Below are 27,819 nucleotides of genomic sequence, written 5' to 3'. Positions count from 1 at the left end.
AAAGAAAAGGAGGCTTTAAAATCCTCTTCCCATTCTTTGCAATAAGGAGGTCTGCTGGAAAGGAGATGCTCGCATAACTCACCATAAAATCCTGATATACCCTTTTTCTTACACATGGGATCAAAATATACCTGAAGAGCCACAGAGGGAAATGTTAATGTATTGACATCCAAGGAAGAAAATAAATGGTGAATACATAAATACTTATAGAAAGCTCTATTATGGATAGAATAAGCTTTTACTAAATCTGAGAAGGCCAATCATTTCTGGTCGCTAAATAACATGTGGATGTGAGAAATTCCTGAAGTTATCCAATTGTCCAAAGAGACATCCGGTAATGATGTAAGCAAATATCGTAAGGGCAATTTCTTAAGCTGAGTAAGAGCTTGTGAAGGGAGTTGGGAGGAGTATGTTTACCAAACCTTCCTAGAAGCTGAGATTGTCGGGGACGCAGCGGTATACGTTTTGGGAGAATAGTGCGGACCAACCCCTAACAATGAGATAAGTGGACGGTCTACTAGTGCCTGTTCGATATGTATCCACCTCTTCGAGGGGGATGGGACACGCCAAGACTTTAATTGATCTAGTGAAACTGCCCAGTAATATTTTTGGACGTCTGGAATCCCCATACGTCCTGGTCTCCATTGTCTAAATAATGTATGCATCCGCACTCTAGGTTTTTTGTGCACCCATATAAAGTTATTGAGGATTCTCTGTAGATTTCTCAAAAAAGGACTGGGGAGAGGGATTATTACTGCACGGAACATATAAAAAATAATGGGCAAGATCATCATTTTAATGATCGCTATCCTCCCCGCCCAAGAAGTACAAACATTAGAGTATGTAGATAACAATTGAGGAATACTATCTAAAAGAGGAGTAAAATTATGTTTAAAGAGGAGATTAGTAGAATTAGTGCGATGAATGCCCAAAATAAGAGCTCTTAAAGAGGCTCTGTCACCAGATTTTGCAACCCCTATCTGCTATTGCAGCAGATAGGCGCTGCAATGTAGATTACAGTAACGTTTTTATTTTTAAAAAACGAGCATTTTTGGCCAAGTTATGACCATTTTTGTAGTTATGCAAATGAGGCTTGCAAAAGTCCAAGTGGGTGTGTTTAAAAGTAAAAGTCCAAGTGGGCGTGTATTATGTGCGTACATCGGGGCGTTTTTAATACTTTTACTAGCTGGGCGCTCTGAAGAGAAGTATCATCCACTTCTCTTCAGAACGCCCAGCTTCTGGCAGTACAGATCTGTGACGTCACTCACAGGTCCTGCATCGTGACGGCCACATCGGCACCAGAGGCTACAGTTGATTCTGCAGCAGCATCAGCGTTTGCAGGTATACGTCGTCTGCGTATAAACCTATCTTATGCTGGACTTGACCGACCTGTATACCTGTAATGGAAGGATTCTGTCTAATAGACATAGCCAGGGGCTCCATCACCCAAAAATCAGGGGTGACAGCGGGCACCCCTGTCGAGTGCCATTAGAGATAGGAAACGAGGTAGACAAAAACCCAGAGACCAAAACTCTAGCAGAGGGACTGGAGAACAGTGCCATAATTGCAGATTTTATCCACCCACCAAATCCAAATTTGTACAGAACTGCCTCCAAATATCCCCAGTGGACCCGGTCGAATGCCTTCTCCGCATCCAAAGCAAGAAGCACGGAAGGAACTCGACAGGTCCTGGTCCAATTAATCAGATTTATGAGTCTTCTAATGCCATCCGGCGCCTGCCTCCCAGCAATAAATCCCACCTGGTCCTCATGTATTAATTTAGGGAGTAAATTAACCAGCCTTCCCGATAATACCTTAGCATAAATTTTAATGTCTGTGTTCAACAGAGAAATTGGTCGGAAGTTAGCAGGAGAATCAGGATTTTCCCCGGCTTCGGAAGGCTAACTACCGTTGCAGATAGTCATGGTCCACATCTATATTGGAAAGTTCAGGGAACCTTCAGAGAAAAGTGGACCTCAATAGAAGGTCAAATGTCGCTGTGTGCTGCAGTATCGCTACTTGTGAAGCAGGAGAGAGTTCGCTACACCGCCATTCCAGTCAGCGGCAAGCTCTGCCCCCCACACGACCGTATTTTCATCCATCCTTAAATACTGATCCGAAGTCACCCGCGTCTTATCCGCATATACGGAACGGTATCCGCAAATATGGTCCGTAGTGCATCCGTATATATGGATCTGCAAAAAGAAGAAAACCACAAATGACGTGCAACATCTGAAAACCTGCTGTCGCATAGCAACACCTCCCTAATTATGGACCACTATGGGTGCACATTCGTAGCGGTCCGTAATTACGCAAGCGCTCATAGACTTTTATGGGGAGTACGTGCCGTAATTACGGACAAGAATAGGACATGTTGTATATTTTACGGATCATTTCTACGGAACGGACAGCCATCCGTAAAAATACGGAAAGGTGTCCTTAGCCCATAGCAATGAATTGGTCCGTAATTATGAATGAAAAATACGGTCGTGTGCATGGGGCCTAAAACTATTCTCTGATACAATGAGGAGTCACGTGGTCCCGGGAAGCAATGTAGGATCTTCTGATTTGGTGAAATTTCTGGCATTTACCTGACCCACAAAGCATGACAATATTCATTGAGCTTGAACCAACATGTGCAGTATGAATTTAATGTTAGCCTGGGACTGCTTATGACTAAATATAAAATACAGAGATAAGTTTTATGGTAAAAAATATTCTTTTATTTTATGACAAATTCAGTCCATACAATGTGTACAAAACACATTTTCGTCGTAGAAACAAAATACATATTTGCTTTACCATTCTCAATGTTCTATTAGGGTCTATTCACATGGACAAATCTGATCGCAGTGTGGAGAGTTTAAATGGCCGGGATGGAATTAACTCCCGTCCCAGCTGTTGCAATGGTAGTGCTTGGCAATCACAGTCACTCCTATGCCCACGAGCCCACTATCACATACATGTAAGGGCCTATTCCCACGAATGGTTGGCAAATCGACCGTGAAAAACAGCCGTTTTCACGGCCGATTTGAATCCGTACAGAACCCGTTTTCACGGATCGCTCATAGACTTGAGTCTATTGAGTGATCCGTGAAAATGGGCAAAAATAGGACATGTCCTTATTTTTTCATAGGCCATTCTCACAGTCCGTTAAAAAAACGGCTGTGTCAATAGCCCCATAGAAATACGTGCAGCCGTGTGAATAGCTTTAAACGTTCGTGTGAATAAGGCTTTAGTGGGGATGCAGTGACGTATTAACTCCTTGTATTTAGGGGAAAGCCATATATCAATATAACTGTTATGGCACTTACATTTGCAAAGGTGACAACAGAAAGACCAAATTAAAGTATGGGTAAATGTTTGACAAACTTCTGACATGTCATAGTGACATGTCAGAAGTTTGTATTGGTGGGGGTCCGAGCACTGAGACCCCCACAAATCGCCAGAACGAAGCAGCTGAAGAGCTTGTGTGAGCGCTCAGTGTCTATTCGGCTTTTTCCGGAAATAAATGTATCGGTGTACGGACTCAATAGAAAGTCTATGAGCCCGTACTCCGATACATCGCATTTCCGGAAAAAGCCGAACAGAAACTAAGCAGCTGAGGGCTCACACGAGCGCTTCAGCTGCTTCGTTCTAGCGATTGGTGGTGGTCTCAGTGCTCGGACCCCCACCAATCCAAACTTCTGACATGTCACTATGACATGTCAGAAGTTTGTCAAACGTTTAGCTACACTTTAAAGAAACGCCAATATCTCTGTAAGAAAAACATTATTACTAAGCTTTGGCTGCCGCTCTAATTTCTGATTTACTAATATATGGACAATTTGTACAATTTGAGCGGAAATCCTCTTTAATATAATCATTTGTTCATGGTTTTCACCAATCGTCCTGATTTTTGCTTGGCCTGCCATGATGAAACGTGACAAAACCATAACAATCCAGAAAATGAATGCAGTGTACAACAGTCTGAACACCAAATTAGATATATGATTGTCAAGAACATGAACATGTAAAGAAGAAAAACTTTGATATGTAAGAACAGCTCTTATTTATAAATTACCACCAACCATCATACAGATAAGTCTTACCATACATATTGCATAGCCGTCAATGTAACTTTTGTCTGGTTAGCTGCAATATCCCCCAATTCCCCCATAAACATGCATGCTCTGCTCCGTAAACTTTGCCTTTTTTTTTTACCCCCAACATTTGCCATCGTGTGACACCTGGAGTCCCCCATATACATTCCATTGTTGGCTGATCCCACCAAAATCTAATTCAGCCAACTTGGAACTAATGTGTATGGGCAGCTTAAAGCGACCTATCGGTCCCAGGACAAAACTATAAATGTGATGGGGTATATGGAGTTATATTACCTGGTGCCCTCCATTTGCGCCCTTCTGCTGTGGATCCACCGCTTTGGGTCCCCTCTGTGTTGTCACAAAATGGATCCACTGCGGAGGAGCACATATGTAGAGCACCAGGTAATATGACTCTATCTTACCCGTCATATTTAAAATGTTGTCGGGGACCGGAGGTTCGTTTCAAGTCAACATCTTTATTTGGATTTACAGGAAGAGTTTCTTTTTCAAGCTCACATGTTAAGAGTTGATTCGAGCTCTTAAAGTGTCAAAGTCTCTTAAAGTACACAATTGTGGGGGAAAACAAAGGCCCAGTTGTTTCTTGCAAAAATATTAAACTCTATTTAGGGTCCATCTAAAATACCCACAGGTTCATCAATGTGTCTTGGGCCATAGCCATCAATCGTGCTATTCCCTTCTGTCCTCCTGGGTCAGCCCATAACTATTAATCATTTTATTGGATCTACTGTGTTGCAGTCCCTCGTAGAACAATTTTGAAAGGATATTTACTGGGTGGAGATACAGGACATTTTAATTTTAAAACGTGTACTTTGAACATCAGTAATACAAAAGGATGGAGGCCTGTCTAGAGATAGGACATCTTACAGACACTCAAAAATGTGGTTGTCACAGCACCGGAGGAAGATGTAAAAATGCTGGGTGCAAGCCTCAGAGGGACCCAATCCAAAGTCCCACAGCAGATATCCACAAACAAAATAGAGACGAGGCAGCACTTCCAAAATACAAAGGGATTTATTCACCCACCAGTGCGACGTTTCAGTCCAGTCGGACCTTTCTCAAGCATGACTGAAACGTCGCACTGGTGGGTGAATAAATCCCTTTGTATTTTGGAAGTGCTGCCTCGTTTCTATTTTGTTTGTGGATATCTTACAGACACTGCCACATCAAATGTAATAGTTATGTGTTGGCTATGAAGGAAATATCCGAATACAATGTCAGGTAACTACAAAACAAATTAAAGTTGGACAACTCATGGAGTACAGAATTTGAAAAGACATATTTTCCATAGTCTCTTGCTTGGTTTGGCTCTCATATTTTTCCACAGCACACGGGGGGGTTGGGATGGAGTTGTGAAAACTCTTGTTCAATACTGTCCATCAGGGCTTCGTCTGTGTCATCATATGCAATGGGGGTTTGTGCTTCCATATTAACAAGACATGTGTCTGAGTGCCTAAGAGTCAACAGAAAAATCCAGATTTTAATCATTTATAGCATGTTTAGGAATGTGCTGCTTTACTTGTTCTCCCTGAGTCCCAGCTATTCGTGTAGAAATCCCATAACTGCATGGTCCATGAGTGGAAATCGTACGGCCCAATTTGGTGGAGATAACGCAGCGGGAATGTTATAGGTAGAGTGTGGGGGCGTCTAAAAACAAAGTAACCAGTCTCGGTGCCATTTGTGGTACCCCAGAGGGGTTTTTACTTCCCTTTCCTTAAAGAGAAATGGATATGTTCTATGCCAGGTGGAAAATCTGCCCAGCACACACTGGTCCCGAATTTGGATCATGAAAAGGTCATGAAAATATTGTAGAACTGGTAGCACCATGGTTAATCTTGAGGGCTAGAAAATGGAACTCAAGAAATTAACCAGAGTGGACAAGAATACTTATTGTAGCCCTGGATGTGTTGGACCATCACCTATAATAGTGACCAGAATTATCACTGGAAAGAACATAGTCCTATTTTTAACATCTAAGCCTGGTCTGCCAAGATCAAAAGATGGGCCAAGATCTTCTCTTCCAGAGTAAATATTCACAATGAGGCCGTTAAATGACAATCAACTATTGAATAGATATTGACTTGCCGCCATAAGTAACTAGCTTTCTAAGGAACTTGCATTGGTGGGCAGCTATAGAAACTGGACTCCAGGACTGAGGTTATAAAATATGACTTGGAAAATGAGGAAAACATTTTCAGATTCTGTGGGTGAGATCCAAGGCTAACCCATAATATGTTAAGACTGGCCTTAGATTTAAACATGTTGTATGAAATTATAAAAATATGGCTGTTTTCTTCCAGACACAGCACCACTTTTGTCCATGAGCATGAAGCTTAGTGAATGGGGCTGAGTTGCAGTACCAGATATTGGATGGTCGGTAAGCTTTAATACTAGACACAGCCTATGGACAGGAGTGATACTGTTTCTGGCAGAAAGCAACCATGTTTATATGATCTCATATAACTCCTTTACAAGGAACTAAAAAAACTCACCACCAACTTGTCTCAGTGTTACATCATTTATGTGGGCAAACTGGGAGAAAAACGTGAAATGGGATGTCCTTGGTTGCATAGCTAAGTTGCATTCCGTCAAGGTCGGAAGATGACGGCACACACAGTTCACACCACCACTGTGGTCCTCTTCCACAAGCAGTTATAAAAGCATGATAGGATCAGGGTCTTTGGAAGCATTTTCTGGCAATGTGCACTATAATATCAAGGGTATTACCCCAAATCAACAACAATATTCCATAATTAAATAAAAAGCAGCAGAGCTTGGTGAATAGAATTGCACTACACCCAGATCTAGCTATGCAATTTACTGAAATGTGACCTCTCCAAGTCCTTAAACTCTATGGGGTGACAATGTATCCAATATTTGACTGTATTAAATATACTTCCTAATAATTGAAATTTCCCTGGGATACAAAATAAATTGCTGGGCAGTACAGCCCATGGATCTCTGGGACTTCATCACATACTACAGCTGTTCTTGTTGGGAAAAGCATCCATGATCATATTTCAATGCAGTTCAGTTAATTTGCGTTATTTAGAGTTAGGTACAGAATTATTTGGACAGTGACACAAATTTTTACCATTTAAGCAGTTTACCAAAACATATTCAATATACAGTTATATACTCAATATGGGCTTAGAGTGCAGACTCTCAGCTTTAATTTGAAGGTATTCACATCCTAATTTAAGGAAGGGTTTAGGAGTTACAGCTCTTTAATATGCAGCTGCCTCTTTTTCAAGGGACCAAAGGTAATTGGACATATATCTCAAAAGCTATTTAATGGACTGCATGGGCTATTCCCTCATTAATCCATCATCAATTAAGCAGGTAAAGGGTCTGGAGTTGATTCCCGATGTGGCATTTGCATTTGGAAGCTGTTGCTGTGAATCCACAACATGAGGTCAAAGGAGCTCTCAATGCAAGTGAAACAGACTATCACTTTTAGGAGTGGCCAAATCAACAGTGTGGTACATTCTTGAAAAAAAAAAAAAAGAGCGCACTGTTGATCTCGTGAACTCCAAAAGGCCTGGACGTCGATGGAAGACAACAGTGCTGGATGATCGCAGAATCCTTTCCATGGTGAAGAAAAACCCCTTCACAACATCTACCCAAGTGAAGAACACTCTCCTGGAAGTAGGTGTATCAATATCTAAGTCTACCATAAAGAGAAGACTTCATGAGAGCAAATACAGAGGGTTCACCACAAGGTGCAAACTATTAATCAGCCTCAAAAATAGAAAGGCCAGATTAGACTTTGCCAAACAACATGTAAAGAAGCCGTCCAGTTCTGGAACAGCATGAAACTAAGATCAACCTCACACAAAAGAGTACTGAGATATTTTTTCTAAACTTACTTGGGTAAGTTGTTGTTTTCAAGGTCGAGGACACTTCTGGTTCCTGGAGCCTGAAATGGAGAAAACATTGTTAATTTGTTGGACCATATTAAATTCTGTAACCGCTTGTTGTTGCATGTCAACCAGAAAACACAATGCAATTGAAGCGGACAATGGATCTGATCCAGCCTGCCCCTGACAAAAGACTTGCTCTTTTTGAGATTCAATTTTATATTCAACCTAAAAATGTATTGTGTGGATATAATGTGAACAACGTGTAATGCATTGACAATCCTGATGTTCATGTGACATCCCAGATGTTCTTTGCAAAGAGGTTGTAGGCTAGCAGTATGATAGTATTACCTTAAAATGTCCAAAACTTGCTTGCAAATGTCCTAAGGCTGAACCAAGACATCCTGGAGATCAAGGGATCTCAGGTAAGATTTCTTAGAGCTTGGGGAATGACTCTAACCCAGACAGAGAGAGAATATCATAAGTAACACAAGATTAACATTATTCTTTTTTTATTATTATTACTTATTTTTTACTTTTCAGATTAGGGAATTCAGAGTTAATAGAAGGGAGATCCCATTCAGGACCTGTATCTATTTGACAGTGCAAATAGTGGCTACTAAGAGCATCTCTCTTGCTCTGGGGGACCTAGCACGTCTGGGCATTCCATGAATTGCCCATTGATTTCCATGAGAACTGTGTAATGCTTCATTTCCCCTGTGGTGGCACTGTAGGGGAATTGTAAACTTGCTGCTGGGTTCCACCACAGATCACAGTTGATCGCTGGTGGTTGCAGAAAGACATTTTGTGATCAGTTTATCATCGGGGGACCCTTCTAACAAAAAAGGGAATTTCCAAAGCAGAAAACCCATTTAAAATATAACAAATGATAATGCTGCTGAAATCTACAAGCAGATTACCCTTATAAAATGAAAATAAAATAGTACAAATATGTTCTGCAAATTGTGCCCCTTGACTCATCGGAAATTTCCATAGAACGACATATGACTATATGGTTTTATACTCACACAACCTTTCAGAAGAATGCACTTAATGTTTTCCAGCCCAGAATAGTTCAGGACTATGATGAGGTTTGCAACATTTTAAAGTAAATTCGATGATTCAGCAATCAATACAACTACAGTTATTGCAGCATCTCAGTAATTATGTGTCATCCACAGACATGTAGTCATAGATTGTGAGCGTTCAGAACTCAGAAGACTTCTGTTTTTGAAATTTCCCTATTTTTTGCCTAAAACTTACTTGAATAAAAAAAGATGTTCCCCTGACTTGTAGAGTCGTGTGTTATTGAACATTTTACTTATCCTTTTTTATCACCCCTTCATCTAAGAAAAAGACACGTGACAACCGAGGTTGGATGTGAAATGGCCACAGCAGCCGTTTATTAATTTACATTGTTTATAAAATGCAATTTTGATCCGAAACATTCGGATAACTAATTAGGAATCCAACCAGAGAATTCCTCCTATAATTCACATGACCCAACATGGGTCAGAATCATAAATAACAATTAACATTAACACTAATCAGAGCAGGGGAAGTCCTTGAAGCCATTTTTCAGATATGTTTTTACCTCGAGTTAGCCATCTGCAACCACCACCAACAATTTACCTCCAGCCGTAAACCAGCTCGGAGGCACCGCTCACCTCTGCAGATGGCTCCAACCACCAGAAGACCACTTCAAAGGGATAACACCCTATGAAGTCTTCAAACAATGTACCTTTTTTGGGGGACGCATACCCCCGATGCGACCCCCCCACCATTTCGTACTGACCAACCTCAAGGACTCCCCCCGCCACAGCGAAACAGGCCTTGACCACCTTAAGCCTGTGAGTTCCGCCACACCACCACCGCCCTTTCAATTCCTTCTGCTAGTGCCAGGCTCCACAAATCAATCCCAACCTCGGTCAGATGCACCCCACCACTCCTCCAGTAATTCCCTTCTCCTGACTCAAAATCCCTGTGCCGCACACAAATGCCCTCATTCTTGGCCACAAAACGGGACACCGCCCGATTCACTTTAATGCGAGCCTTATTAACCCACTCCACAGACCGAGCCAGCCGCCAATGCTTCCTTGGAACTATGTCGGACCAAACTATCACTAGGCCGGGATAAGATGCCCATAAACACAACATATCGTGTTTGATATCCCGCACCAACTCCCGAAAAGGGCGAACCCCCAAATCATTGCCCCACACGTGCAATACCAGGACTTCCGGAACCCTATCCAGCCGAGAGTATGTCTGAAACTCTGCTAAAACCCGGCTCCACAACATACCTCTGAATCCCAGCCAATGCAAAACCGCATCCTGCCGCGGAATGCGCAGCTGCCGACCGTCAGGGCGGACGTCCGCCCTCAAGGCCCCCCAATGCACGTAAGAGTGTCCTAATAACCACACAAGGCAAGGGAGCTGATCTGAAACGAAAAAGGACAAGCACACACGCTTTTAACAACAAATAACAACATGACTCATAACAAATGAGGGCGCACGTATGTCCTAAACCTGTTGGACTCCCAACGGCCAATGCGCCGCACCCCCTCGTCGTCCAACCCCCAGCGCCCCGCCTCAGTTGCTGCGCCAATCCTAAAGGAGTGAGATGAGTAAGGGCCCACAGCGACTCCGACCGCCGCCAAGCATTTCTTAAATACTGCGCCAAATTGATATCTGGACAAAAATGACCCATTCTCGTGACATAGCAACGGCAACTCGGGCGACCCCACCCGTGGTTTAAAAGCACGCATACAAGTGACCGGACACATCGCCGATACCGGGAGTGCAAACAAAACTATGCGCTTTCCTTTGCCCATTTGGTCAGTTTTTGACCGCCATAACAACAACTCAAGTCTATCCCCATATAGACCCACCTCCTCCAGTCTCAACCCCCCTGCCCGCTTGGTACTAGGTGAAACCAACTCGCCAATTCGAAGTGCACCAAAAAACGCTAAGGAAAATGCCAACTGAAATAACTCAACCTCAGAAGGAGAACGACAGACAGACACTAGCGATAAACCCAAAGAACCGAGGAGAGCAAAAGACACGGGCCATCTACGATCTGCTTCGACCCTACCTCGACGCAGACCCTTTAAAGCTTGTCCTACCAAAAATTCCTTAGACACATCCCGAAGGCCCCGCAACTTAAAACCAAAAGCCAATGCAGAGACGAAACGATTGACCTTAGCCAGGGAAAACCCCGCCTCCCAAGCGTCCCCCAACCAATACAAAAGTGCTACCAACCTGTCTTGATCCGTGCTGACGTTACCCAAATCTCTTACCCACTCTTCCCACTGCTTCCAACAAGCAGAATAAGCACTCCACGTCGTACGTGCCAATGACCTTTTAACCAATTGTTATACGTGACCGAAACCAGATCCCAGAGATGTTCCGGACAAGCCAAACCGAGCCGCTCCGCTCCCGGTGCCAATTGCCGAAATCTATCCCACTGTGAGCGAGAAAGAGCATCAGCGATACAATTCCGCACCCCCGGCACATGCACCGCAACCACCCACGCATTCAAAGACAAACACACCAAAACTAAATGTCGCAACAACTGAACTACCGGAGGAGAGGATGCGGAGATGTTATTAATGGCCAGCACCACCCCCATGTTGTCGCAGTAGAAACGGACCTTCTTGTCCCTGAGCCTATCCCTCCAAATGGTCACCGCAACCACGATAGGGAACAGCTCGAGAAGGGCCAGATTCCGCGTGAGTCTGCTGGCCACCCAGCTAGCCGGCCAGTTACCCACACACCATGGACCACCCCCGTACGTGCCAAAACCACCTGCCCCAGCCGCATCTGTAAAAAATTTTAAGCGACCATTATACTGACCAAGAAAATCATCCCAAACCTGAAGATCAGCCCGATGCTCCTCCCTGAGCCGCACAAAATGATGTGGCGCACGAACCCCCGCCGTCGCTGCCGCCAAACGTCTACTAAAAACTCTCCCCATCGGCATAATCCGACAAGCGAAATTCAACTTCCCCAGCAGAGACTGGAGATCGCGCAACGTCATCTTCTTCGACCTACAAGCCCGCCGTACCTCCTGACTCAATGACCCTAATTTATCCTCAGGAAGTCGACACTCCATCGCCACCGAATCAATTTCAATCCCTAAAAAACAAATGGTGGAGACCGGGCCCTCAGTCTTTCCCGGCGCCAAGGGAATCCCAAAGTCCTTCGCAACTTTCTGCAAGGAATACAACAAATTACCGCAAATAGGTGAACCCCCCGGGCCGATGCACAAAAAATCATCCAGATAATGTATCAAAGAATCAACCCCGGCTACGCCCTTCGTCACCCATTCCACGAAGCTACTAAATGCCTCGAAATATGCGCAAGAAAGGGAACACCCCATAGGAAGACACCTATCCACCTAAAAAGCCCCATTCCAAAAACAACCCACCAGCCGCTGGCTCTCTGGATGAACTAGCAACAACCGAAAAGCCGCCTCAATGTCGGTTTTTGCTAACAACGCGCCGGGCCCGGCTGCGCGAACTAATCCCACCGCCTTGTCAAAGGATGTGTACACTACCGAGCATAACTCATGATCAATCCCATCATTCACCGACGAGCCCCTGGGAAAAGATAGATGCTGAATTAAACTAAATTTCCGGGGCTCCCGCTTCGGCACAATACCCAATGGGGACACCACTAAATTATTTATTGGCGGATCAACAAACGGCCCCGCCATGCGACCCAACGAAACTTCCTTCAACAGTTTTTCCGACACGATCTCGGAATGCAGGTAAGCCGACTTAAGATTGCGCCGAGTAACCGGAACCTCATAAGGAGGTGGAGGAATAACGAAACCAACACGGAACCCTTCATAAATTAACTTGGCCGCAACCCTATCTGGATACTCATTTAGATACGGGGCCATCCTTTCCACCCTTCCTGGCGACAACCCCTTGACAAGCTGAGGAGGACTGGTTCCCTGACCGCTTCTTCCGCATACACTTGGCAGCCCCGTGTGATGATCCATTACATTCTGAACACACGTGCTTGAACTTACATGTGGCCCCGAACTTACACTGGCCGTCATTAAATTGCCAGCAGAACCCAAGTTTTGCCCCTGAACCTTGCCCGGCCTGGCTAGACTGGCCTCCTTGGCCAACGCTCCCGGGAAAGGACTGCTTCACCGGAGCCGTCACCCTCAACCAAAGCGCAATATCCTTCTGGTCCCACCGAAACGCCAGCCGAACCGCCTTTCGCTGGCGAAATTGCTCATCGTACCGCAACCACGCCTGACCCCCGTATGCCCTATGCACCTCTCCGATGGCATCAAAATAGCAAAATAACGCAGAGCAATTTTCAGGCGCCTTCTCTCCGATCACGCTGGCTAAAATGGCAAACGCTTGCGACCAATTGACGAACGTCTGCGGGATAAGCCTATACCACCGACGTTCCTCTTCCTCCTTCTTACTCTCATCCCGCTTGCCTTTATCCAAATTGAATTTTGCAAGCGGCAGAAGAGAAAAGATCTCCACGTACTCATCCTTCCAGATCCGCTCGCGGACCTCCTGTTTTAGGTGTGCCCCTAAAGGATCCTCGAAGCATACATAAACCTTGCCACGAGCACGATCATCAAGCCGGATTCGATCACCATCTTTTTGCGCCTCGGTCTGAACTGACACCGCGACCGCTTCCCTAGACGCCGCCAACACTTCCCCAACCACGGGACGCGACTGTAACACACCAACCTCACGAGGACCTTCCCAAACTACTGCCGGGGAACCCGCCGGAACTACAGACGCCGCAGCTCTATCTAAGCGCCCGACCAACTCCCGCAAGCAACCCACTAAATCCGATAAGCCAACGCCGTCGCGCCCGACGACGCCACTACCTGCAGCCGATGCCGCGCTCGCTGCCCCACCCGACATAAAAATCGCTGGATACGGCAAAGAAGGAGTTACGCACTCACCAGGCTGCCCAGGCGCTGTGTTCCCGCCAGCCGGAAAATCCTAATCTCGCTGAAAATCGTCCAACTTGCCATCCTCCAGGTCCTCTCTTGCCGACGACTGGCCATCCCACCGACAATTCCTACACGGGGACAACGACATGCTGACAGATGGGCCGGCAACCTGCCGCCCGAGCGCAGGGACCCAGACTTCCGACCGGACCTGTTGCCTCGTCGCCGCTGATGATCTAGGCCTCCTACCTGAAGGTCTCGAGGAAGCCTGCCCCCGGGCCGGAACATCACCATGCGGGGCGGCCGTGGGCTGCTCTCTGCATACCGCGTCAGATGGAGGTGGGGTGACAGGGAGCCCGGCCTGCGACCCCCTGTGGACCGCCGGACCTCGTCGCGGCTGGGGATTCCTGCCAGGACGCAGGGCCTGGGAAGAGGCGGCCTTCCCAGCTGCCTGGCCTGCAGCGTCCTTTGAAGGGCTCCCCTTGCGACGCCGTGTCCGCGGGACCACCTCTGGACTGTGGCGTTCTGGTGGGCGAGACCGAGTAGGAGCACTGGGTGCCAACTCCCCCCCTGCCGCCACAGTACTAGCACTAGGGAGGGGGCCAGGGGAGGGGAGCCTGTCCCTCGGATCAACTGACCCTGAGCGCCGGGCCTGGCGTGGAGACGAGCCAGCCTCCGGCATCCTGGACAGTGCTGCCACGGTCTCCTCCAACCACCCGGGACCGTGGAATGCAGCTGCCGCCCGCAGCTGCTCCAACATGCAGACCTGAGATGACATGGCGCAGGTTAGGTGCAGGCAAGCACGGTAGCAGAGGGAGCTTGTATATTTACTTGCTCTTCCTCCCGCTGCTTCCGGCTCAATGCTGAAAACAGCAGGAAGACTGGTAACGTCCCCTAACTCCTCCCATCCCCTCTTCCAACTCCCCCTTCTACCCCTCCTTCTCTCAACTCTCTTAACCCTTTCCCTCCTATGTCTGTCATGGAGGCTTCCCTCTGAAGCCCTTCGTGCTGCGTCCAGCCTCTTCTAGAGTGCTGGCTGCAGATGCCCCACACACTACCTGCGACATGTTCCCCTATACACTGCCTGCCATAGGTGTCTCTTACATTGCTACCCATAGATGCTCCCTAATAGTGCCTGTAGCAAATGCCACCATACACTGCCTACTAGAGATACCCCCATAGTTCCTACAATAGATGCCATCATGCACTACACTGTCTACAAGGGAGAGGTGGGGGGCGGTATGGCACAATCTACAGGGGGCTGCATGGAACAATCTACAGGAGGGCACTATCTACTGTGTGTGTCACCCAGGGTAGAGGGGACATAATACTGCGGGGGGCCACTAAGGGGGCATTATACTGTGTGGGGACCACATAGGGAACATTATACTGTGTGGACGCACTACAGGGGACAATATACTGTGCGTGGCACCGTCTACGTTGAGGATCAGCTCCGTTCCTCGCGGGAAAGAGGCGTAGATGTACAATTTATTTTTTATTTGTTTGGGGGGGCACTGTCTACAACGGGGTGGTGGGGGCTTGTTTACAAGGGGGTGGTGGGGGCTGTATGGCACTATCTACAAAGGGGAGGTGGGGGCACTGTCCACAATGGGGAGGTGTGGCTACTGTTTACAAGGGGGAGGTGGGGGGTTGTATGGCACTATCTACAAAAGGGAGGTGGGGGGCACTATCTCCAAACGGGAGGTAGGGGGCACTGTCTACAAGGGGGAGGTGGGGGCTGTATGGCAGAATCTACAGGGGTCTGTATAGAACAATTTACAGGAGGGCACTATCTACTGTGTGTGTCACCCAGGGTAGACGGGACATAATACTGCGGGGGTGGGGGAGGGGTGCCACTAAGGGGACATTATACTGTGTGGGTGCACTACAAGGGGCAATATACTGTGCATGCCACTTAGGGGACATTATACTGTGTGGGGGAGCACTAAAGGGGCATTAGAAAGTGTGCGGGAACAATAAATGGCATTATACTATGTGGGGGCACTAAAAAGGGCATTATACTGTGGGGGAAAACGATACGTTTTTATTTTTTTTATGATGGGGGTGGGGCACCGAAAGAAAATTTTGCATGTGGCGCCATCTATCCTAAGACCGGACCTGATTACTGTCCCACTGTTCTGGGATATTACAATTCTGTTCCGACAGAAAAGATCTATCACAGATTGCTTCATCCTAGAATTAATTTTTCTGCACAGACTGTCACTGAACAGAAAGATACCTTCCAAGATCCAGCAGAAGAAGCAGAAGTGTGGAAAAGGTAACTGTTGGGGACCCTATGGCTGGTAGAGCAGTTATGGTGGCTAGTACTCAATACGTCCTTCTTTCGGCATGGATTTAGACTGCTGGGAAGGTCCAGGTGCCACCATTGTTTGGCTGGTGAGGCCCCAGCCTTGCTTTAGGCCTAGTTCACACAAAGTTTTTTGCAGGCAGAAAAAAAATAGATTTTGAATTGCCAGCGATGTTTTGACCGTATTTTTTGCATATTTTGTGGCATTTTTTGTCCTCGGCTGTTGAATTTAATGCAATTACCACGGGCAAAAAAGTCACAAAAAACACTCAAAACGAGCACCACAGGTATTTTCTGCCTCTCATTGATTTCAATGGGAGGTCAGACGTGGAAACCACTCGTAGAAAGAGCATGCCGATTTTGATTTCCATGAGCAGCCAAAAAATTAAAATCAATGGGGGCAATTCTGGCTGTTTTTTGGCCCTGATTTCAAAGTGGTTTCCGCGTCAAAATCAGCGCCAAAAAACTTTGTGTGAACTGACCCTAAGGCTTAATGTTTCTTTAAAGGAGAAAACTCGGTTTTGTTTGGAGTTTACGGTAGTGTCCAAACCCCCAGCATGGGATCGTCTCTCTTTTGGCCCTCATTTCCAATAATCCTTTTGATATCAAGAAGTGACAGTGAACAGTTCTCAGTCCCACTTTCTTTTACTGCCACCAAGCAAATGTCAAGTTTGACAACCTGCTGGATTTATTAGGGATTCCAATTTTACCACGAAGCAAAGTTTTGACCTTTTATTTATTCTCTACAAATACTAAAATATTGGCAAAGATACATAGGGTGAAAGGAGGGGTGTGGTACAGCAGTGTTAGATCTGGGAGTAAGAGCTTCTGGAGGAGCTGATCTGTGGATTTGGGACTGAAAAGATTTGTTTTGGCTGCAATGTTGTTAATGAGCTCACACAAACATCTTCATTTTGACTTCTACATAAACGCCTGCCAAAAACAGTAATCATTACAATTGCAAAATCTGCCTAATATTGTATAAGTCCCCCTAATGCCGCCACAACAGCACTGACCCATCAAGACTTGTACTCCACAAGACCTCTGAAGGTGTCCTGTGGTATCCAGCACCAAGACGTTATATATATCACTGCAGAGATTGTAAAGGAACTGATACTCAAAGGAGTTTTACCTTGAAGGACATTTATAACATATTTACAGGATATGTCACAAATGTCAGATAGATGCGGGTCCCACCTCTGGGAACCTCACCTATCTCTAGAACGGGTCCTCTAAGCCCCGTTCCAGCTTTTTGTGCTCACGCTGCCTCCCGGACACTTACTGATTACAAGGTCGGGAGTTACAGAAACAGCATAATTCGCTGAGCTACGCTGTTTCCGTAACTCTCATAGAACTGAATAGTAGTTACCGAAACAGCGTAGCTCGCATGCTACCGTAACTGCCGCTCACTACTATGGGAGTTACGGAAACAGTGTAGCTTAGCGAGTTACGCTGTTTCCGTAACTCCCGACTTTGTAATCAGTAAGTGGCCGTAACATCATCCTAGGAGGTCAGACTGGAGGAAGAAGCTGGGAGTTTGTTTTTTTTCTCCTGAGTTGTGACTTTCACGGTTGAATCGCTGCAATTCCGCCTCAAAACTTGACTATTTGTTGCGGGCTTTGCATCCCAATTGAATTCAATGGGGAAAACCGGCAACAGAATAGCAACGAAAAAGCAGCATAAATTGAGATGCTGCGGATTTAAATTCCGCACTGCAGGTCAATTTATCAATATTTTCACTGCGTTTTTTTTTTCTACATAGTGGGCATAAGATTTTCAAAATTCATCCACTTTGTTGCTACTGTAAATGCTGCGGAATTGTGTTGCGTAAATTCCTCAGCATTTAAGCCACGTGGGAATCCTTAGACCTTGATCCTCCCTAATATTTACTCATTACATATGTAGCTCTCTTGAGAACATTCTACTCCGCATTTTATACTGCTTTCATTCTCTCACCTCAGCTGCCCACTACGGGTTTCAGCAGATAATCATTCCCTGCCTCATCAGGAGCGCTTTCATTTGAAAATAGCAAAATATCACATCCAGAACCGATCGTGTGCTGGACATATGATAGAATGGTAAGACGTTAGCAGCAGATCCTATTAGTCCTGTAAGTTATGAGGTGGGGATTCCATGGATTGAACTTGTTTTTCCAGCACATCCCACAGACGCTTGATCAGGTTGAGATCTGGGAATTTGGAGGCCAAGTCAACACCTTGATCTCTTCGTCACATTCCTCAAACCATTCCTGAACAATTTTTACAGTGTGACAGGGCGCATTATCATGCTGAAAGATGCCACTGCCATTAGGGAATACTGCTGCCATAAAGGGGTGCACTTGGTCTCCAACAATGTTTGGGTAGGTGGTACGTGTCAAAGTAACATCCACATGAATGCCAGGCATCACACTGCCTCCGCCGGCTTGTCAAATTCCCATAGTAGATCCTGGTGCCATCTCTTCCCTAGGTAAGAGGCGCACACACACCCGGCCACCCACATGGTGTAAAAGAAAACGTGACTCATCAGACCAGGCCACCTTCTTCCATTGCTCCATGGTCCAGTTCTGATGTTCTTGTCCCATTGTAGGCGCTTTCTGAGGGGGACAGGGGTCACTACCCTGTTATTTACCTTGTACTCACTATTTATACAGGTAGGGTTAAGCAATGAACACTTTTGGAACAGCACATATTAAAAAAAATGATGGCCGTTTGGCGATCCTATACAGCGAGCAACCTCTCATGTAGGGTCCCCGGGTCTCAGTGGTGGGAAGGGGGCCCCCACCAAATTTTTTGCTCACATGCCTCCACCAACCCTAACCCAGCCCATTACAGCTCCATACAACTTGTAGGTTATATGGAGCTGTAAAATGGCCAAGCGCATGAGGCCTTAGATTGACCACAAGGTGATGCTATAAGCAAACATTTATAACTATAACCCTGTACAGTCCGTATAAACAGTCATCTAACGTGCATTGGACTGCAGCCAATTCTGCATGAAGTGTATTTGCGTTCCCAGGGAGGCCTCAGTTTCAAGTCACCAGTTACATATCTGAACACTGAATTATATTTCACGTTCAAAAATATTACATCTAAATATGTTAAATAATGAGGTTGATTTGCGGTTCAGAATTCTGTGAAAGCTGGAGGACAGGACTAGCGTTACTTGTAATGGTTTCAATATTAGTTATCACCCAGCATTCCCTGAAATAGAAATGTCTGAATAGATTTTTTAAAAACTTGACAGCTGACGATGACTGCAGACTACCTTTTTTATTTTTTATTAAGTTGGAAAGAAAACAAAACATTTACATACAAGCTGCAGCATCCAGGCGGAGTGCCCTTTCCGTAAGTGTCAGATAAATGGGTTGTGGCTTGCAGGTCGCACACTCTGATTTATTTATTACGACTCCTGACACTTTTTGGCTCCTGATGGTATTGACTGAGATACGCCAGCTCTGCCAGGGACAGCCTGGTGTATCTCAGCCAATGCTCTACATACCTCAATCTTAGTGCGTGTGTTGAGCATTATGGCACACATTACTCTAAAATTTCATACTGTCATACCACTCGGCCATACACCAGTATCAATGAATATACCCTATTATGTTTTACACCGCCTGAACATTTCTATATACTATGCTAACTTTACGTATGCTGCTAATACATAGGACATTTGCATCATAATCTCAGCAAATGGAACCAAACTGCACCATGTATGAATAATATAAGTGCAAGCAATAAAGGTGACTAGCAGATCAATGGTATTGGGGGAAAATAGGATCAAAGGAGAACTTCGGTTGATTTTTTTTTATCTTAGGCCCGTTTCATGCATGCGTATAATGGTTGAATTCAAGCTCCATGTTGTATGGATCCATAAATTGTCACCCATGAAAATACTGTTCCTCAATATGCCTCCTATTTAAAATATCGTGCCATGTTCAATTGGACACCGTATTACAAATGTATTCTCCCCAAGAAACATTAGGGGGAATATATTAAGACTTTTTTTTAAACGCCAGTCTTAAACAGCTGTCAAACGACGACGCGTAAATTGACTGCCTCGGCAAAGAAGTGCAGGACACTTCTTTGCACCGTAATTTGAGCCGTTCTTCATTGAACTCAATGAAGAGCAGCTCAAGATATACGAGCGTCACAGACGCCTCGCATAATACGAGGAGGAGCTTTTACGTCTGAAACGACGCAGCTGTTTTCTCCTGAAAACAGTCTGTCTTTTCAGACGTAAAAGACAGTTCACGTGTGCACATACCCATAGTGTCTATGGCTCAGTATTAGGCTGGGTTCACACACACACTATTTACGGACGTAATTCGGGCGTTTTAGCCCCGAATTACGTCCGAAATAGCGGCTCCAAAGCGTCAGCAAACATCTGCCCATTCATTAGAATGCCTGTCACTTCTTCAGACTGTCACTTCTTCAGACTTAATGGAGCTGTTTTACATTGACTCCATGGAAAAACAGCTCCATTTACGTCCGTAATTGATGCAGCGAAAAGCGCCTCAACATGCCATGACGGCTGAAATTACGGAGCAGTTTTCTCCTGAAAACAGCCCCGTAATTTCAGCCGTTACGGACGCTGCCGTGTGAACATACCCTAACAAAGCCATAGGAACTCCATGTACCGTTGTGCAGGCTATGAGAACGTGGCTGTGCCATGTTCATGAGCCCTGAGAATCTAACTTTAGAGAACTATCTCAGCTGGGCAAATGTATGGTGTTAGGCTGGGTTCACACAACCTATTTTCAGACGTAAACGAGGCGTATTATGCCTTGTTTTACGTCTGAAAATACGGCTCCAATACATCGGCAAACATCTGCCCATTCATTTGAATGGGTTTGCCGACGTACTGTGCAGACGACCTGTAATACCCTTAGGGTATGTGCACACGTAGTGACCAAAAACGTCTGAAAATCCAGAGCTGTTTTCAAGGGAAAACAGACCCTGCTTTCAGACGTTTTTTGACCAACTCGCATTTTTCGCGGCGTTTATCGCGCCGTTTTCGCGGCGTTTTTTACGTCCGTTTTTGGAGCTGTTTTCATTGGAGTCTATGAGAAAACAGCTCCAAAAACGTCCAAAGAAGTGTCCTGCACTTCTTTTGACGAGGCTGTATTTTTACGCGTCTTGACAGCTGTCAAACGACGACGCGTAAATAACAGGTCGTCTGCACAGTACGTCGGCAAACCCATTCAAATGAATGGGCAGATGTTTGCCGACGTATTGTAGCCCTATTTTCAGACGTAAAACGAGGCATAATACGCCTCGTTTACGTCTGAAAATAGGTCGTGTGAACCCAGCCTTAGGTCAATTCCAGTATGGTAATTGCCTGCTGAAGGTTGTTAAAGCGGATCTGTCAGGTCTCCTATGCCCTTTTTGAGGGCAGCATAGGAGAGAGGGGAAAACCGAGAGGGAAAATGTGGATATATAGTTTTCTATCATTTGATTTAGGAATTGAATATAAACAGCTGTTTAAATGCTGCCAGGACTCACACGGTAAGGCCTTATTTACACGAACGTGTGCGTTTTTCACGGGCGTGAATCTGATACGATCGTGTAAATGTAGCCAAAACCTGTGAGTCCTGCTTCCCTTTCACTGAGAAAGCCTGTGAGTCCTGCTTCCCACTCACTGACAAAGCCTGTGAATTTTGCTTCCCCCGCCCACACAGTGATTGACATTTTGTATACACGAGTTTGTATACATGTATATCTGTCAAATACATGGGCAGGAGAAGCAGGAATCACAGGCTTTATCTATGAATGGGAAGCAGGACTCACAGGCTTTTCTCTATGAATGGGAAGCAGGACTCACAGGCTTTTCTCTGAGTGGGAAGCAGGACTCACAGGCTTTTCTCTGAGTGAGAAGCAGGACTCACAGGCTTTCTCTATGAGTGGGAAGCTGGACTCACAGGCTTTCTCTATGAGTGGGAAGAAAGACTCACAGGCTTTCTATATGAGTGGGAAGAAAGACTCACAGGCTTTCTCTATGAGTGGGAAAGTGGGAAGAAAGACTCACAGGCTTTCTCTATGAGTGGGAAGCAGGACTCACAGGCTTTTTCTATGAGTGGGAAGCAGGACTCACAGGCTTTTTCTATGAGTGGGAAGCAGGACTCACAGACTTTCTCTATGAGTGGGAAGCAGGACTCACAGGCTCTCTATGAGTGGGAAGAAAGACTCACAGGCTTTCTCTATGAGTGGGAAGAAAGACTCACAGGCTTTCTCTATAAGTGGGAAGAAAGACTCACAGGCATTTTCTATGAGTGGGAAGCAGGACTAACAGGCTTTTTCTATGCGCGGGAAGCAGGACTCACAGGCTTTTCTCTATCAGTCCTGGCAGCATTTCTACAGCTTATATTTAATCAAATCATAGAAAACAATATATCAGTCTCCTTTTCTATCCTATGCTGCCTTCAGACAAGGTAGCAAAGAAGACCTGACAGCCACACATTCCCTGACCGCAGTCCCTTGAAATAACATAACGACAGTATAAACTTGTAGTTTGTATGAATGGCAAATCATAGTCGCATACATTGTATTTTTGTTAAAGTATTTTCTCTCTGGGTTTACTCCCAGGTATCATCATTTTTGTATCTGCATAGGTCCTTGTTTTTTGGACAATAATATCCTGGTTTTTCTGCACTTTAAATAGATTCTATAATTTTTTTAAATTAAACCCCTTTAATAACTAAGGCAAAGTAGTTTTGTTATTTTGGAATACACCATGAAACATGAGAAAAATGGTTTATTTGGTTATACCTTATACTTCTCTCTGTTTTCATCATCGTAGTGTCCATATAGACAAGTCATATGGATAAATGTGAATACTCTTAGCATGTAAACAAATTCTCCCTGCAGAGTGGGTGTATTATTTAGACAACCCTTTACATAAGTTATATTATGGCATATCCAGAATTTATGGGGTGTCCCTAGAAGACCGATGACTGCACCGAAAATAATGGATGCAATAGATGTCTATTGATTTTGATGCATGCCATGCAGGGCCAGCCTTGCGTGTGCCCTATGTGATCCCATCTGTTGGTGTCCTTCCATATTGTGCACTATCATACAGTATACAAAAAACACCTCCATATCTTGACCCAAATAACGTGCCACACGTAGGCCAAATAACAATTCCATTTAGTGGCCTAGAAAACAATGATATACAGTGCTGCCACCACCATACACTGCAAATATAATAAACTGTACAGTGCTCAAATAGCAATGCCACACAATAACACCATACAGTGCTCAAAAAAATAGCTCTATACATAAAGTAATTGAATATCAGTGCTATAGAATGTCTAAGCAATATTGCTATACAATTAATATTAGGATTCATGGTTACAAGTCTCGGCCAGGGACAGCTATAATACCCTATTTGACCACATCCCTACGGCCGACCCTGGTGCCATGTAATAAAGTAGGGAAATTAGAACTTGCAATAGGATTGCCTCATAGATAACAGCTTATCACTGGGGAATAGGGCAGCAGCAAAAGCCCCTGCAGATCATCTGTCTCAGGAAGACCTAAAATATGAAAAAGGATTTGTCGAAATTGGCCGCTTTACAAAAAAAAACCTGTATGACCGTATTATTGTATATCTTGCATGACAGCATTAGATGCACCAGCTCAGCAGCAAGGTGTCCCTCTACTAAAGCCCCATGCTTTGTAATCCGGGGGACCTGCCACCTGCTTTCTGGCAGTGCATATGCTTTCTACTCACTGTTCTGTTGCAGTCGTCTCCCATAGTTTGATGTCTGTCTTGGGTTTCCTCACTTTCGGAAGATACTGGTTGTATCTCTGGTGTAATTCGTATTGGAACTTCTTTATCCTGTCTTTGATTTTCTTGGTCTTGTGACAGCAACTCAGGGTTAGACTTAGTATGGAGGGAGTTTGTCATCTTTTGTCCTTTACTTATGGGCTCCTGCCAAGACAAGCAATCCTCAGACTCAGTCAGTATGTCATCTAGTAGCTGCAAATCTGGGTCTCTTGGAGGGGGTCTGCTGCCTTTAGTTTCCAAAACACGCTGGGTGGTCTTTGCCGTCTTTCCTTCATCCCTTTCTTTCTGCTCACAGGCAACTCTTCCCGGGACACAACTTTCTCCTTTGAGTATCTCTGTAGGGTGTAGAGGCTGTTGGCTGCAAAAGCTGGAGACTCTTCTTCTGCTCTTACTGCTGCCACTGCCCATGCCAGCACACAACACAACCGTTGTATCTTACATGCAGCACATCTAGTCAAATAGCCTTACTTTTTAGCCTATATTCCTTGAAGCACTATAAATATTAATACAAATGTCTTCTGTATATCCAACCATCAATGTTCAGGTCTTGGGAACCTCTTACAAGATTGCTGCTCCTTCTGCATAGGAAATTTCTCACTTGTAAAATATGCATTTTTCGGTTTGACCTGTGATGTGTTAACACCTCTCACTCCTCCTCGATGCCCAGAGTCTCTCTGTCAGGCACAGCCTCACACAGTTAAATATTAAAGTCAGTCTGGAAGAAAAGCACTTTGCACTGAAGCCAGAAGCTGCAGTAAAAAGTTAACTCAGACAGAGGAGTGTCTGTGCCAACAACAGGCGGAGCAGGGACAAGAGCCTAAAATAATACAGCATGGAAAATGTGAAACCTTGGAATCTAAGCCTAAAACAGGAACGGAAATTGGGAGGAACTGGTGGATTTTCACCAAAAGTAGGAAAGTGTAAAACAAACGGCTTACATTTCACTGTGCATGTGAAGAAACTGTATATTTTGGAGCAAGGAACTTTAAATTATGGAATACGAAAGATCATTTTAGGGCATGACCACACGTGGCGGATTTCCTCCGCAACTGTCCGCATCAATGCCGCACAGAATCTGCGTTGCAGATTCTGCTGCGGATCTGCACAAAATGTGCAGTACATTGATGCGGACTAGCTGCTGCGGACTGCGGGAAAAGTGCTTCCCTTCTCCCTATCAGTGCAGGATAGAGAGAAGGGACAGCACTTTCCCTAGTGAAAGTAAACGATTTTCATACTTACCGGCCGTTGTCTTGGTGACGCGTCCCTCTTTCGGCATCCAGCCCGACCTCCCTGGATGACGCGCCAGTCCATGTGACCGCTGCAGCCTGTGCTTGGCCTGTGATTGGCTGCAGCCGTCACTTAGACTGAAACGTCATCCTGGGAGGCCAGACTGGAGACAGACGCAGGGAGTTCTCGGTAAGTATGAACTTCTATTGTTTTTACAGGTAACTGTATATTGGGATCGGTAGTCACTGTCCCGGGTGCAGAAACAGTTACTGCCGATCGCTTAACTCTTTCAGCACCCTGGACAGTGACTATTTACAGACGTCTCCTAGCAACGCTCCCGTCATTACGGGAGCCCCATTGACTTCCTCAGTCTGGCTGTAGACCTAGAAATACATAGGTCCAGCCAGAATGAAGAAATGTCATGGTAGTAAAACCAATACGCTCCGCAGCACACATAAGATCTGCGGACTTCATTGCGGAATTTTGACTCTCCATTGAAGTCAATGGAGAAATTCCGCCATGAGTCCGCCACTGCTCCGCAACAGACAGAGCATGCTGCGGACACCAAATTCCGCTCCGCAGCCTATGCTCCGCAGCGGAATTTTACGCCTCGTCTAAACGAACACTGCTAAATTAAAGTGTAAGTCAATGGACAAACGGCTCCGCTGCGGATTAACGCTGCGGAGTGTCCGCAGCGGAATTTAAGTGAAATTCCGCCACGTGTGAACCCAGCCTTAGACATGATGTTGAGTATGCTTGGCCAAAATGTGGAGGGTTGACTATCTCCCTGTCTACATGACAACTATGTGGGAACCTCAGCCATTAAAAATGGATACTGCAACCGGTTCCCCCAATAATACTAGATCTTAAACATTGAGTGGCAAAAACACATGAAATAAAGATGGACAATAAAGCTGGGCTCCTTGATGTCACCCTTGAGTGACTGTAAAATTGCAATGTTAAAGAGGCTCTGTCACCAGATTTTGCAACCCCTATCTGCTATTGCAGCAGATAGGCGCTGCAATGTAGATTACAGTAACGTTTTTATTTTTTAAAAACGAGCATTTTTGGCCAAGTTATGACCATTTTTGTATTTATGCAAATGAGGCTTGCAAAAGTCCAAGTGGGCGTGTTTAAAGTAAAAGTACATCGGGGCGTGTTTACTACTTTTACTAGCTGGGCGTTGTGTATAGAAGGATCATCCACTTCTCTTCAGAACGCCCAGCTTCTGGCAGTGCAGACACAGCCGTGTTCTCGAGAGATCACGCTGTGACGTCACTCACTTCCTGCCCCAGGTCCTGCATCGTGTCGGACGAGCGAGGACACATCGGCACCAGAGGCTACAGTTGATTCTGCAGCAGCATCAGCGTTTGCAGGTAAGTAGCTACATCGACTTACCTGCAAACGCCGATGCTGCTGCAGAATCAACTGTAGCCTCTGGTGCCGATGTGGCCGACACGATGCAGGACCTGGGGCAGCTAGTTAAAGTAGTAAAAACGCCCCAATGTACGCACATAATACACGCCCAGTTGGACTTTTACTTTAAACACGTCCACTTGGACTTTTGCAAGCCTCATTTGCATAAATACAAAAATGGTCATAACTTGGCCAAAAATGCTTGTTTTTTAAAAATAAAAACGTTACTGTTATCTACATTGCAGCACCGATCTGCTGCAATAGCAGATAGGGGTTGCAAAATCTGGTGACAGAGCCTCTTTAAGCTATGTTTTAAAGAAAAAAAAAATTTCAAGCGACTTTGTGACCAATGCAATAAAATTTGGTTGGATTTGCAGTGGTCACTTTTTGATCTTCTCCCCAGTGGGAAACATTGAAGTCAAGGCACACTATCAGTGCACTGTATCGAAGCCTCTGTCACCAACAGATTTAACGTGGGGTAAAACCCGGGAGCGGAGTCTAAGGGAAACCCTGGTATTTACCTTTTAACAGGGATCTGGACTAGGCTGCCGGCGAACCCCAGGTCGCTACCCCCAGAGTAGTCTCCCTTGGTGACGGCCAACGTAACAGGTATAGTGACAGTAACTGTTGTCTGGTAAAGCAGAAGGTCAAGGCAGGCGGCAAAGTTTGAAACTGGTAGCGAGCAAATGGTCAGGGCAAGCGGCAGAGCTTCGTCACGGGTCACTTAATAAGGTCAGGGCAGGCAAGGACGGTCAAAGGTACAGACTGAGGTCAAAACACAGGAATCCAATAGGTGAGATAGCTGAGGAACACTAGTAAGAAGCTTGACAAATTGCTCTGACAAAGAGGGAAGGAAAGAGAAGACCTTAAATATCCAGGGAAGCAGGGAAGAAATAATTTGGCGTGTACTGTCCCTTTTAGAAGGCAAGCATCATAAGGCGCACTAGGACCCAGAGTAGAGCGGAGGTGGCGTGGACAGGCGTCAGACGCTGAGCTGGGAGGAGAGGTGTGAACAAGGAGGAGGAAGACGCCGGGAAAAGGCAAGTACCTGATTCAGTCTGTGAATGGAGGCCATGACATGCACATTTTAAGGAAAGAGAAGGATGATCCAGCGCAAGTAGTGGTTTTTAAAAGGGAAGAACAATTCCCATATTTATTGGAGAAATATCTTAAAATCTTTAG

General features: G+C 45.4%; 1 protein-coding gene across 2 annotated transcripts; it reads right to left on the bottom strand.

Moving 5' to 3' along the window:
* Positions 1-1,485: 1,485 nt before the first annotated feature.
* On the bottom strand, positions 1,486-24,698 carry LOC142760701 (uncharacterized). Of its 2 annotated transcripts, none has more exons than XM_075863891.1 (3): positions 23,938-24,698; positions 7,973-8,022; positions 1,486-2,195 (listed from the first exon to the last, which is right to left on the bottom strand). In XM_075863891.1, the coding sequence occupies exons 1-3, from the start codon at positions 24,400-24,402 to the stop codon at positions 2,123-2,125; spliced, it is 588 nt and encodes a 195-aa protein (XP_075720006.1). In that variant the 5' UTR covers positions 24,403-24,698; the 3' UTR covers positions 1,486-2,122. The 2 variants fall into 2 exon arrangements, with proteins under 2 accessions (XP_075720006.1, XP_075720005.1); XM_075863890.1 differs by lacking the exon at positions 1,486-2,195 and adding an exon at positions 5,253-5,556.
* Positions 24,699-27,819: the final 3,121 nt, after the last annotated feature.

Source organism: Rhinoderma darwinii, chromosome 4 (genome assembly GCF_050947455.1).
Source record: "Rhinoderma darwinii isolate aRhiDar2 chromosome 4, aRhiDar2.hap1, whole genome shotgun sequence".
NCBI lineage: Eukaryota > Metazoa > Chordata > Amphibia > Anura > Rhinodermatidae > Rhinoderma > Rhinoderma darwinii.
The sequence above is the reverse complement of the archived record's forward strand: the minus strand, read 5'-3'. Positions and strand labels throughout refer to the sequence as shown.